The sequence below is a fragment of the Rhinopithecus bieti genome, unplaced genomic scaffold (genome assembly GCF_001698545.2).
Source record: "Rhinopithecus bieti isolate Rb0 unplaced genomic scaffold, ASM169854v2 scaffold_44159, whole genome shotgun sequence".
NCBI lineage: Eukaryota > Metazoa > Chordata > Mammalia > Primates > Cercopithecidae > Rhinopithecus > Rhinopithecus bieti.
The window spans coordinates 2,044,170-2,057,023 of NW_016818573.1; the positions used below are offsets into that span (position 1 = coordinate 2,044,170).

At 54.9% G+C, this 12,854-nt stretch overlaps 1 protein-coding gene across 1 annotated transcript in view; it reads right to left on the bottom strand.

Annotated features, from left to right (window-relative positions):
• LOC108518605 (aldehyde dehydrogenase family 3 member B2-like) overlaps positions 1-11,225 on the bottom strand; it is a 13,861-nt gene extending 2,636 nt beyond the window's left edge. Inside the window, exons 1-7 of the mRNA XM_017857101.1 lie at positions 11,149-11,225; positions 2,243-2,405; positions 1,676-1,786; positions 1,344-1,464; positions 1,086-1,171; positions 880-961; positions 42-428 (exon numbers count right to left, since the gene is read on the bottom strand). Coding sequence (XP_017712590.1) covers positions 42-428; positions 880-961; positions 1,086-1,171; positions 1,344-1,464; positions 1,676-1,786; positions 2,243-2,405; positions 11,149-11,225 — 1,027 coding nt within the window. The remainder of the gene's footprint in view (positions 1-41; positions 429-879; positions 962-1,085; positions 1,172-1,343; positions 1,465-1,675; positions 1,787-2,242; positions 2,406-11,148) is intronic.
• Between the last annotated feature and the right edge of the window lie 1,629 nt (positions 11,226-12,854).

A 12,854-nucleotide genomic window follows, 5' to 3' on the forward strand; every position in this document is an offset into this window, starting at 1 on the left:
TCTTGGCCCAGGTGGGCTGTGGTAGGGGCAGCAGGACTCACCGATGTAGCGATCGCTCTCGTCACTCTGGCCCCCAATGGCCACATGGCCGCAGCCCAGCAGTGCCCGCAGCCGCTGGAACTGTTTCTGGTTGATGATGCGGCCCAGGTTTGGGGAGCTCTGGGGGTCGTCGCCATAGAAACGGGTGATGGTGCTCTGCAGGGCGGGCAGCAGCCTCTCCTGCATCTCGGGGCTGCACAGGACATAGTCGGGGGCCACGCAGGTCTGGCCGGCGTTGAAGTAGCGGAACCAGGCCACGCGGTTGGCCACGGTCTGGGGGTCGCAGCTGTCGTCCACGTAGCAGGGGTTCTTGCCCCCCAGCTCCAGGGTGACAGGTGTCAGGTGCTTGGCGGCAGCGGTCATGACAATCTTGCCCACACGAGGGCTCCCTGGGTGTGGAAGGAAACCAGAGTGACCGTTCAGTGACCTGGGCCAGGCGGGATGGCCCAGCCCAGGGCCCCGCTCCTCCCTGGAGAGGTGTTGGAGTCAGTGGGCTCCCTAGGCACACGGTGAGGAGACCCCATCCTCAACTGGCCTTGACCACACGCTCCAGGCACCTGACTCTTGCCAGCTTTCTTCATAGAAAGTCCTGGCCCACCTCACCGCTCTCCTGGCTGGTGTGGCTCACACACTGGGACCTGCCTCCAGCCCGGCCACCCCAGGATCCAATTGCTCCAATGTGCCCAGGGCCTGGCCTGTGCAAGCAGACGGCCTCTGTGCCAGCTCCAGCTCGCATGTGTCCACCACTGCTGGTCCCAGCCTCCTCCCTCCACAGCCCTCCCACCCTCTGCCCTGCTGATCCCCTCCGCCTACTCTGGGAACCTGGCCTGGCCCCCTCACCCGTGAAGAAGATGTAGTCAAACTTGTGCTCCAGCAGCTGCCCTGTCTCCTGGGGCCCGCCCAGCACCACGGCAAAGCAGCTCTGCAAGGCAGGATGGGCGGCTCAGGGCAGCTCGGGGGCAGGCTTAGGGGCCAGCCGGGCCTCCTCAGCCTGCAGGGGTGAGGTATAGAGATGCCGGGCACTGCCGGGGCAGGGTCACCCTCACCTGGTCCAGGTACCGGGGCAGCACCTCAGCCACGACCTTCTCTGTTCCCTGGCTGATTTCTGATGGCTTCAGCACCACACAGTTCCCTGCAGGGGCAGAGGGGACGTCACTGGGGGAGCCCAGGGTCCCCATGCCCAAGCAGGGGCTGGGTTCAGAGGGCCTGTGAGGCCGAGGGTGCCTCATAGGCAGGATTCCAGGGGCCTTTGTGGGAGGGGCTACTGGGCGGGAAGAGCATGGGGTTCGGAACTCCTTCCTCACCTGCAGCGAGGGCGCCCACCAGGGGCACCAGGACCAGGTTCACGGGGTAGTTCCAGGGTGCGATGATGAGGACCAGGCCAAAGGGTTCTTTCCGGATGAAGACCGAGTCCAACTTCATGAACTGAGGCACAGGGCAGACGGTGAGGCCCTGCCAAGGGCTACCCCAAAGCCCACCCACTGCACACTTGGGGCCTCAGCTCCCCGTGCGATGGAATCCCAGGAAAGACGAGAAAATCAGTGACTCGCCCGGGGCCTCGGTGGCAGAAGGGGGCCTGGACCAGAGCTGCCCGGTGCCCTGCCCTTCCCTCCCGCCGCCTGCCAGCAGGACTCACCAGGTTCGTGGAGCCCGGTTCGTCCTTCATCCAGGCCTGCAGGTTCTTGAGGGCATAGTCGACCTCATTCTGGGTAGTGATGATCTCAGATACATCTGCCTCGAAGGCTGACTGTGGTGGAGGTGGAATTGAGAGAGGTCAGGCCCAGACCCGGGCCAGGAGGGGTCTAGAATTTGAGGAGGGCACACGCAGGCACCACCACCACTGGACACATAAAGACAGCTCCTATGGGAGGCACTGTGGTTCCCTGGGAACTGTGCATGGCTGCGATTCTGATCGGTGACTTCCTGGCTGTGTGGTCTTGGGCAAGCGATGTTAACCCCCGAGTGCCTCAGTTTCCTCATTTGCGACATGGGGACAGCCATCGAGCCTGCATCACAGGGTGGCTGTGAGTGTTCAGGAGTGAAGGTCAGGTGCCTGCCACACTCCACATGCCAGGGAAGGAGGTCTGTTAAACAAACAGGGATAAAACTAGGGACACAGCCAGTCACTAGGGGGCATGGACCCTCCTGAAAGAGGACAGGGATGCCGCTCCAGCCCCTGCCTGGGCCCACCCTCCACGGCTACCTTATGCAGGTCCTGGGCCAGCGCGTCTTGCAGAAGCTGCTTGTTTTCTTGAAGGAAGCGGCCCAGGCCTTGGAGCTGCGCAGCCCTAAACTCGGCCGACCGCGTGCGCCCCGACTTGAAGGCCTCCCGCAGCCGCCGCAGCGTGTCCTGGAAGGGGTCTATCCTGTCAGACAGGGCAGAGTGAACTGGACGGCTGGGTTGCCCCTCCTTCACAGGCACCCTCCAGCCACCCCAGAGTCTGCACACCCTTGCCCCACCTGCACCCATGGGGGCTCACAGACACCCCACCTCATACACACACAGACCCACTCGACCCCACGGAGCTGGGGCTGCCTGCGCCACCACCCCCCCACTCACCTGCCTCCCAGGCGTGTCCATGAGGGAGGGCCCTGGGCTTGACCTCCCCCACTCCAGGGAGAGGATCCCCCTCCTGGGCGCTCTGGAAGCCCAGCACACCCCACACCTCGGGTGACCACCATCCCAGCTCTTCACTGCCCTTCCCCTCCTTGCATAGATACATACCCCCCACGTTGGCACCTGGCCACCGCTCCACCCAGACCACTCAGCTCTCCCCGGGGCCTCCCTCCCTTCTGGGTCTAAACAGGGACTCGGAGGGTTCTTTGCTCCAGAGCTCACAGAGCTTTGAGGTCGCATATGGGGAAACTGAAGCCATAGACGCGCCTTAGCGCTGAGGAGGGTTTGGCACCCGCTCTGGGGAGGGGGTGGCACTCGGCTGGTCGTAGAAGGAAGCAGAAGCGGAGGAGAGAGCTCCGGGGTTGGTATCCATGGGCACAGGTGGCAGGTGGAGGTAGGTTGGCAGAGCTGAGACTGCCCCAGGGCATGAACCCCTCTGGGCTTTAGCCTGAGGGCCCAAGGGAACCCTGGTGGGTTCTGGAGAGGAGGAAGGATCAGGACCCCGGGGGTGGGGGAAGGGGTCCAATGGGACACTCAGGAGGATTGCCAGGTCCTAGCAAGGGGATTCTGAGCATTCCAGCCCAGGGGCTGAAGAATGGCGCGCAAATCCTGTGTCTTTGTGTATCCGTGGGTCTGTCTGTGTCTTTGTGTCTCTGTGTCTTTGTATATCTTTGTGTCTTTGTGTGTCTATGTGTGGGTCTCTCTGTGTATGGCTGTCTTTGTGTCCTTGTGTGGGTATGGGTGTCCGCGTGTGTCTGTGTATGTATGGGTGCTGTGTGTCTTTGTGTGTATGGGAGTCTGTGTGCATGGGTGTGTGTATGGGTATCTGTGTCTCTCTGTGTATGGGTGCTGTGTGTCTTTGTGTGTATGAGTGTCTGTATGTCTGTGTGTCTGTGTGTATGGCTGTCTGTGTGTCTGTATGTATCTGTGCGTGTGTAGGTGTCTGTCAGTGTGTCTGGGTGTCTGTGTGTGTATGGGTGTCTGTGTGTGTATGGGTGTCTGTGTGTCTGTGTGTGTATGGCTGTCTGTATATGGGTGTGTGTGTGTCTGTGTCTGTGTGTCTGTGTGTATGGGTGTCTGAGTGTGTATCAGTGTCTGTGTGTGTATGGGTGTCTGTGTGTCTGTGTGTATGGGTGTCTGTGTGTGTATAGATGTCTGTGTTTGTGTGTCTGTGTGTCTGTGTGTGTATGGGTGTCTGTGTGTGTATGGGTGTCTGTGTGTGTGTGGGTGTATGGCTGTCTGTATATGGGTGTGTGTGTGTCTGTGTCTGTGTGTCTGTGTGTATGGGTGTCTGAGTGTGTATCAGTGTCTGTGTGTGTATGGGTGTCTGTGTGTCTGTGTGTATGGGTGTCTGTGTGTGTATAGATGTCTGTGTTTGTGTGTCTGTGTGTCTGTGTGTGTATGGGTGTCTGTGTGTGTATGGGTGTCTGTGTGTGTATAGATGTCTGTGTTTGTGTGTCTGTGTGTCTGTGTGTGTATGGGTGTCTGTGTGTGTATGGGTGTCTGTGTGTGTATGGGTGTCTGTGTGTGTATAGATGTCTGTGTTTGTGTGTCTGTGTGTCTGTGTGTGTATGGGTGTCTGTGTGTGTATGGGTGTGTGTGTGTATGGGTATCTATGTGTCTGTGTGTCTGTGTTTCTGTGTGTGTATGGGTGTCCATGTGTCTGTGTTTTTGTGTGTGTATGGGTGTCTGTGTGTGTGGGTATGGGTGTGTGTGTATGGGTGTGTGTGTATGTGGGTATCTATGTGTCTGTGTGTCTGTGTTTCTGTGTGTGTATGGGTGGCTGTGTGTCTGTGAGTATCTGGGTGTGTATGGGTGTGTGTCTCTGTATGGGTGTCTGTGTGTGTCTCTGTGTCTGTGTGTGTATGGGTGTCTGTGTGTCTGTGTTTCTGTGTGTGTATGAGTGTCTGTGTGTCTGTGTGTGTATGGGTATCTGTATGTCTGTGTGTGCATGGGTGTCTCTGTGTCTGTGTTTCTGTGTGTGTATGGGTGTCTCTGTGTCTGTGTTTCTGTGTGTGTATGGGTGTCTCTGTGTCTGTGTGTCTGTGTGTGTATGGGTATCTGTGTGTCTCTGTGTGTATGGGTATCTCTGTGTCTGTGTGTGCATGGATGTCTGTGTGTCCGTGTGTGTCTGTGTGTGTATGGGTATCTGTGTGTCTGTGTGTGTCTGTGTGTACGTGTGTCTGTGTGTGTCTGTGTGTTTACTGGTGTGTCTGTGTGTATATGAGTGTCTGTGTGTCTGTGTGTGTATGGGTGTCTGTGTGTGTGTGTGTATGGATGTCTGTGTTTCTCTGTGTATCTGTGTGTGTATGGGTGTCTGTGTGTCTTTGTGTGTATGGGTGTCTGTATGTGTCTGTTGTGTCTGTGTGTATATGGGTGTCTGTGTGTCTGTGTGTATATGGGTGTCTGTGTGTGTCCATGTGTCAGTGTGTGTATGGCTGCCTGTGTGTTTGTGTGTGTGTCTCTGAGTGTATGGGTGTCTGTGGGTCTGTGTGTGTTTGGGTGTCTGTGGGTGTCTGTGTGTCTGTGTGTGTATGGGTGTCTATGTGTATCTGTCTGTGTATGGGTGTCTCTGTGTGTCTGTGTATGTCTGTGTGTCTTTGTGTGTATGGGTGTCTGTGTGTCTGTGTGTGTATGGTTGTCTATGTGTGTGTGTGTATGGGTGTGTGTGTGTTTGTGTGTATGGATGTTGTGTGTATGTTTATGAGTGCCTGTGTTTCTGTGTGTTTATGAGTGTCTGTGTGTCTTTCTGTGTATGGGTGTCTGTGTGTGGGTGTATGGACATCTGTGCATCTGTGTGTGTCTTTGTGTGTATGAGTATCTGTGTTTGTGTGTGTACAGGTGCCTATGTGTGTGTTTGGGTGTCTGTATGTCTGTGTCTTTGTGTGTCTGTGTGTATGGGTGCCTGTGTCTATGTGTGTTGTGTGTGTGTATGGTTGTCTGTATGTCTGTGTGTGTGTATGGCTGTCTGTGTGTCTGTGTATATCTGTGTGTGTATGGGTGTCTGTGTGTCTGTGTGTCTATGGGTGTCTGTGTGTCTGTGTGTGTTTGGGTGTCTGTGTCCATATGTGTCTGTGTGTATGGGTGTGTGTCTGTGTGTGTCTGTGTGTGTATGAGTGTCTGTGTGTATGGGTGTCTCTCTCCAAGCGTGTCATGTGTGTCTGTGTGTTTCTGTGTGTCCTTGGGTGTATGAGTGTCTGTGTGTGCACGAGTGCTGTGTCCATGTGTGTCTGTATGTATGGGTGTCTGTGTGTGTATGGGTGTCTGTGTGCATGTGTGTCTGTATGTATGGGTGTCTGTGTGTGTATGGGTGTCTGTGTGCATGTGTGTCTGTATGTATGGGTGTCTGTGTGTGTATGGGTGTCTGTGTGCATGTGTGTCTGTATGTATGGGTGTCTGTGTGTGTATGGGTGTCTGTGTGCATGTGTGTCTGTATGTATGGGTGTCTGTGTGTGTATGGGTGTCTGTGTGCATGTGTGTCTGTATGTATGGGTGTCTGTGTGTGTATGGGTGTCTGTGTGCATGTGTGTCTGTATGTATGGGTGTCTGTGTGTGTATGGGTGTCTGTGTGCATGTGTGTCTGTATGTATGGGTGTCTGTGTGTGTATGGGTGTCTGTGTCCATGTGTGTCTGTATGTATGGGTGTCTGTGTGTGTATGGGTGTCTGTGTGCATGTGTGTCTGTGTGTGTATGGGTGTGTGTCTGTGTGTATCTGTGTGTGTATGGGTGTCGGTGGATCTGTGTGTGTATGGGTGTCTGTGTGTATGGGTGTCTGTATGGGTGTCTCTCCATGTGTGTCGTGTGTGTATGTGTGTCTGTGTGTCTGTGTGTGTATGGGTGTCTCTGTGTGTATTGGTGTCTGTGTGTGTATGGGTGTCTGTGTTTCTGTGTGTGTCTCTGTGTATGGGGGTCTGTATGGGTGTCTCTCTCCATGTGTGTCGTGTGTGTAAGTGTATCTGTGTGTCTGTGTATGGGTGTCTGTGTGTGCATGGTTGCTGTGTCCATGTGTTTCTGTGTGTGTATGGGTGTCTGTATGTGTGTGTCTGTGTATGGGTGTCTGTGTCCATGTGTGTTGTGTGTGTCTATGGGTGTATATGTGTGTATGGGTGTCTGTGCCCATGTGTGTCTGTGTGTGTATGGCTGTTTGTGCCCATGTGTGTTGTGTGTCTGTCTACATGTGGACTTCAGTTATCTCATCCCTCAGCTGCAGGTCACAGGGCCATACCCAGGGTTGCTGCCTCAGACTCGCATTGCTGAGGGCAGTGGAGGTGAGTGCTTAGCAGGCCTTGGCATCCCCAGTGAGTGTCCTGGAGGCCAGTGCCCCATCTGCACTTGCACCGCACCAGGCACTCTTGTCATATGTGATGCAGGGACAGTGCTCCCCTGTGGACAGAGCCAGCTGAACCAATGGCAGAAGTCCCTGTCCTTATGAATGACAAGATGAGGAGAGCAGCCCCTGCCTGGCTCAGGTCCCAGCTGAAGAATGTGGGGAGACAGGAAGCCATGCTGGGCACCTTCCCGGCCACACCTGCAGAGGCAGCCTCCCTCCCCTGGGCAGCGTCGCCACCATTCCTGGCACAGGACCCCCACACTCAGTGTCCGGCACCCCCGCGTGAGGGCCTGGAGGAGGACACAGCATCCAGGGCTTCGCAAATATTCATCTACCGTCTTTGCTCAAGCCCTGTCTTGGGCTACAACCTGGGTGGATCCTGGGCCCTTCTCTAGTAGCGGGCAGTTTTGGCCTGCAGCGCTTCCAGGTCTTCAGATTCCAGGGCCCTGCCCCAAAGCTGTGCCTGGAATTCAAGCATCAGCAGCCTCCACCTGGCGCTCAAGCAGCTCCTGGTCACATCGGCTCAGCTCTAACCTCTTCCAATGCTCCCTGGTGCCTTTGGAGGGATGATCGCCTCCGCCCTGAATCAAGGCCCAGATTGGAGGAGTCTGGGATGAGCTATGGCACACAGATGTCCCGCTGTTCATCCCAGGAACCTGGCCTCAGCGTGGTCACAACTTTCCCAGGTGAGGCAGGTGGGGCAGAGGAACACCTGCACTTTCTGAGCTGTCATCGCCTGTCCTCACGTGTGCACATCTGGTGCTCAGTGAAATAATCACGGAGCCAGCAGCATCTGCCTGACAGATGAGGAAACGGATGAGGAAACAGACCCCGGCTGGAGCCAGACCCAAGCCCCGCCTCTCATCCAAGGTGCTTTCTTGTCCCGCCCACCTGCTGCAGGGCAGGGGTCCGGGCGCTTGCTGGGGTGGGGCTGACTGGTGGGAAAGGGAAATATCTTGGACCCCCAAAATCACTAAGCTAAAAGGAAGATTCAAGCTGGAAACTGATCAGGGTCAACCTGCCTCCCCTTTATTTATTTATTTATTTTTTTTTTCTGAGACGGAGTTTCGCTCTTGTTGCCCAGGCTGGAGTACAATGACGCGATCTCAGCTCACCACAACCTCTGCCTCCCAGGTTCAAGTAATTCTCCTGCCTCAGCCTCCCGAGTAGCTGGGATTACAGGCATGCACCACCACGGGGGCCCAGCTAATTTTGTACTTTTAGTAGAGACAGGGTTTCTCCAAGTTGAGGCTGGTCTCGAACTCCTGACCTCAGCTGATCCGCCGGCCTTGGCCTCCCAAAGTGTTGGGATTACAGGTATGAACTACCGGGTCCGGCCCCTGCCTCTCATTTTATTCACGGCCACCCCCCACTGCTCACTGAGATAGATGCATATTCTGATTGCCTCCTTTCCAAAGGCTCATCAGAAACTCAAAAGAATGCAGTCATCCCAACCTACCTACAAAACCTGGAAGCTCCCCCACGCCCCACCCCCACCCCTGCTTCAAGATGTCCCTGCCTTTCTGTATGGAACCAATGTACTTCACATATATATATATAATGTGTATATATAATGTATATATATGTATTTTATGTATGTGTGTGTGTGTATATGTATGTGTGTGTGTATATATATTATATATATATATATTTTTGAGACAGAGTTTCTCTCTTGTTGCCCAGGCTGGAGTGCAGTGGCACCATCTCGGCTCACTGCAACCTCCGACTCCCAGGTTCAAGCGATTCTCCTGCCTCAGCCTCCCGAGTAGCTGGGATTACAGGTGACCGCCACCATGCCCTGCTAATTTTGTGTTTTTAGTAGAGACGGGGTTTCACCATGTTGGTCAGGCTGGTCTCAAAGTCCCTATCTCAGGTGATCTGCCCGCCTCGGCCCCCCAAAGCGCTGGGGTTATAGGCGTGAGCTACCGCGCCCGGTCTTGTTACATCTCCTGTCTCCCTAAAATGTGTAAAACCAAGCTGTGCCCCGACCACCTTGGACACATGTTGTCAGGACGTCCCCAGGCTGTGTCACAGGTGCACGTCCTCAACTTTGGCAAAATAAACTTTTTTTTTTTCTTTGAGATGGAGTCTCGTTCTGTCACCAAGGCTGGAGTGCAAGTGGCGTGATCTCGGCTCACTGCAACCTCTACCTCCCGTGTTCAAGTGATTCTCCTGCCTCAGTCTCCGGAGTAGCTGGGATTACAGGCGTGCGCCCCCATGCCCAGCCAATTTTTGTAACTTTTAGTAGCGACAGGATTTCACCATGTTGGCCAGGCTGGTTTCAAACTCCTGTCCTCAAGTGATCCACCCGCCTCAGCCTCCTAAAGTGCTGGTATTACAGACGTGAGCCACAACACCTGGCCACAAAATGAACTTCCTTTTTTTTGACAGAGTCTCGCTCTGTCGCACAGGCTAGAGTGCTGTGGTGCGATCTCGGCTCACTGCAAACTCCACCTCCCGGGTTCACGCCATTCTCCAGCCTCACCCTTCTGAGTAGCTGGGACTACAGGCGCCCACCACCACACCTGGCTTATTTTTTGTATTTTTAGTAGAGACAGGGTTTCACCGTGTTAGCCAGGATAGTCTCGATCTCCTGACCTTGTGATCCACCCGCCTCGGCCTCCCAAAGTGCTGGGATTACAGGCAAAATAAACTTTCTAAATTAATTGAGACCTGTCTCAGATTTTCTGCGTTTATACTGGGGACCCCCGGCTGCTCACCAGGCAGTTCCTGACTGACCCTGGGTCACATAGGTGAACACTCCAGACTTGGCCAGCCCTCGCGGAGCTCACAGTCCACACATGGAACAACTATATCATTAGAAACATGATCGGTGTGGCCTGGGTTTCTTCCAGAGGCGGCCAGAGACCAACCCCTGGCTCTGACTGCCATGGGGAAGTCGTAGGGGAGGGCCTCTTGGAGGGCCAGCGATCTGGACAGAGGCACCAACATGTGCAAAAGCCCTGTGGGGGTAGATGCTGAGAAATAAGACACAGCGGCAAGTGGAGGCCTGATGGGACCTGTCATATGGAGAGGGACTCATTCCCTTGGCAGTGGCCACGCCTGGTGCAGGGCCCAGAAGGAAGTCAGAGCTGGCATCTGAGGCCAGGCAGCTGGCATGCACAACTCATTTAAGCCTCACAGCTATTATTATTACCCAGTTGGAAAGACGGGGAAACCGAGGCTCTGAGAGACAACCTGATTTGCCCTCCTCACAGCCTCAGTGTGAGGAGGGAGGCCCCCCAGCCCCTCTCCTCACACCAGCCCTGTGACCACAGTGACCACGTGCCAACGTGTGCCTTGCGCCTTTCACTGTCTTCTCAACATCTTCCTGCAGTTTCCAGACTTTCTTTTTTTTTTTTTTGCGGGGGGACGGAGTCTCTGCCGCCCAGGCTGGAGTGCAGTGGCCGGATCTCAGCTCACTGCAAGCTCCGCCTCCCGGGTTTACACCATTCTCCTGCCTCCGTCTCCTGAGTAGCTGGGACTACAAGCGCCCGCCACCTCGCCCAGCTAGTTTTTTGTATTTTTTAAGTAGAGACGGGGTTTCACTGTGTTAGCCAGGATGGTCTCGATCTCCTGACCTCATGATCCGCCCGTCTTGGCCTCCCAAAGTGCTGGGATTACAGGCTTGAGCCACCACGCCCGGCCGCAGTTTCCAGACTTTCGAAATGTGAATGTAGTATTTCTAGAACCAGAAACAAGCAATGCATGTTGCTTTTAAAATCTGAAACCAAAGATCCGATTTTCACCTCAACTTCCAAGAAGCTCTCTGCTTCCAATCCCCGATTCTCCGGCACCTCCTGATCACAGCCCTGGTGCCCCCCACCGAGTCCTTGTCTGTCCACAAAGCTGCCTTCCCCCCGAACCTGGGAGCTCCTCAAAGGGAGGACAGGGTCTGTCCCTATCCCTGGGGCTCCTGGGGAACAGGCTTCATTTCTGGGGGTGCTTCCCGGGAGCCTGCCACAGGGCAAGGTGAGGCTCAGAAGATACCAGTGCCCACCTCCCTCTCCTAAGCAAGGCCTGTGCCCATGGCCCTGCAGCCACAGGCCCCTTGGTAGGCTCGCCTCCTGATCCACGTGCCATGGGCACACATCCCCTTCCCTCCATGCCCCTGGTTCCCACCAGTGCCCTTTACCTTGAGCTCCCTCTGCCCAGCCCTCACCCCTGTGCCCCCACATACCCCAGCGTGGGCTCTGCCCCTGGGTTCTTCACTGCATCTCCACCCCCCTTCTTGGACATGCTGCCTTCAGATGCGCAGGCTCTGCTCCTACCCCAGGCCTCAGCCCTGCTCTGCTGACTGCGATCCTCCCAGGAGCCTGGCAGCTCCCAAACCAACTCCCGTGCCCACGCCTGGCAATGAGGTAATCATTGGGGTGATGCTCAGGGTTACCCAATAGGCATGGGGCAGGGCTGCACATCCTAATTACGACACCTACCTTTTTCTCACTGCCAGGATCTAGAGCTGCTCTGTGTCTGCCCTGTTCTTCCAGGGCCATGCCCCCAGGGACCACACTGCACAGCCGGCTTGGGAACAGGTTGGACAAGTCAAGGCTGTCTGAAGCTTTGCTGTGTGGTTACTGGAATGGGCTAGCAGGGAGTTACCTGATCAGGAAAAAAGATCCCCAGGGGAAGGTCACAGGATGAAAATATCAGCAAGATCCTGGTGGCAAATGTTGCCTCCACCAGGAAGTCCTCCTAGGACCCAGCCACAGTGGTCCCATGCCACCCATGGCCCCACCTAGGGTCTCTATGCTAAATCTTCATCTCCCTCCTCTCCTCTCCTCTCCTCTCCTCTCCTCTCTTCTCCTCTCCTCACTCTTCAGGGTTCACAGGTCAAGATGAGCAACTGTGGCTCTATTTCCACTCTCAATGTGCCCAGCTGGCATAGTCAGGGCAGAGGAAGGGGCCGAGACCTTTGCAGAGAGAACCTTGATTGGCGACGGCACCTGTAGCTCTTGGACGGTGCATTGTTCATTAGTTTATTTATTTACTGTGCAACCGTGGGTAAGTTACTTAATGTCTCTGAGCCTTTCAGAAGTTAACAGTAACACCTAATTGCCGTGGTTCTTGAGAGGGTCACAGAGGGAGACGTGAGAATGGAAAAGGCAGATCACAGCTCCTAACACAAAATCAGTGCCCCTCAACGTTGCCTGCTAATGTTTCCACAAGTATTTGCTGAGCACCTTCTAGGTTCCCGGGGGCAGAATGAGCTCAGGTCCCACTATTGTCCTTCATGGATGGCGTGACCCTGTCCCCACCCCACCTTCCCCCGAGCCTGAGGCCAAGGACACGCCCTGCTGAGGGCTGTAGAGAGTCTCTTGGCAGAGTGTGCAGCCCTGTGGGCAGGAGGGACATCTGAGATAACCCTTGGTTGTGACTGGAGCCAGCCCAGTGGAGGCCACAGCCTGCGACCAAGCCCTGGCCCTGGAATCCTCGGTAGCTAAAGATGCAAATGCCAATGTGACACCAGGAGCCGACCTCGGGATGGGGAAGGGGACACAGGGCAGAATCCTAGGGCCCATCTAAGAGCAGCAGATGGGTTATGGCCACTGGGGAGGTCCACTGCCTCCAAACCCCTGAATTGTACACTGTAAATGGGTGAGTTGTATGGGATATGAATTCTATCTCAGAAGCTGTTTTGTTTTGCTCTGTTAAACTGAACTGACAAGAAGCCTGAATAGGCTACAAATAAATTAAAAGACGGTCAACCTCAGTAGCAATTGTTAAAATGTAAAATAGGCCCAGTGCAGTGGCTCACACGTGTACTTTTGGGAGGCCAAGGCTGGTGGATCACTTGAGGTTAGGAGTTCCAGATCAGCCTGGCCAGCATGATGAAACCCTGTCTCTACTAAAAATACAAAAAATTAG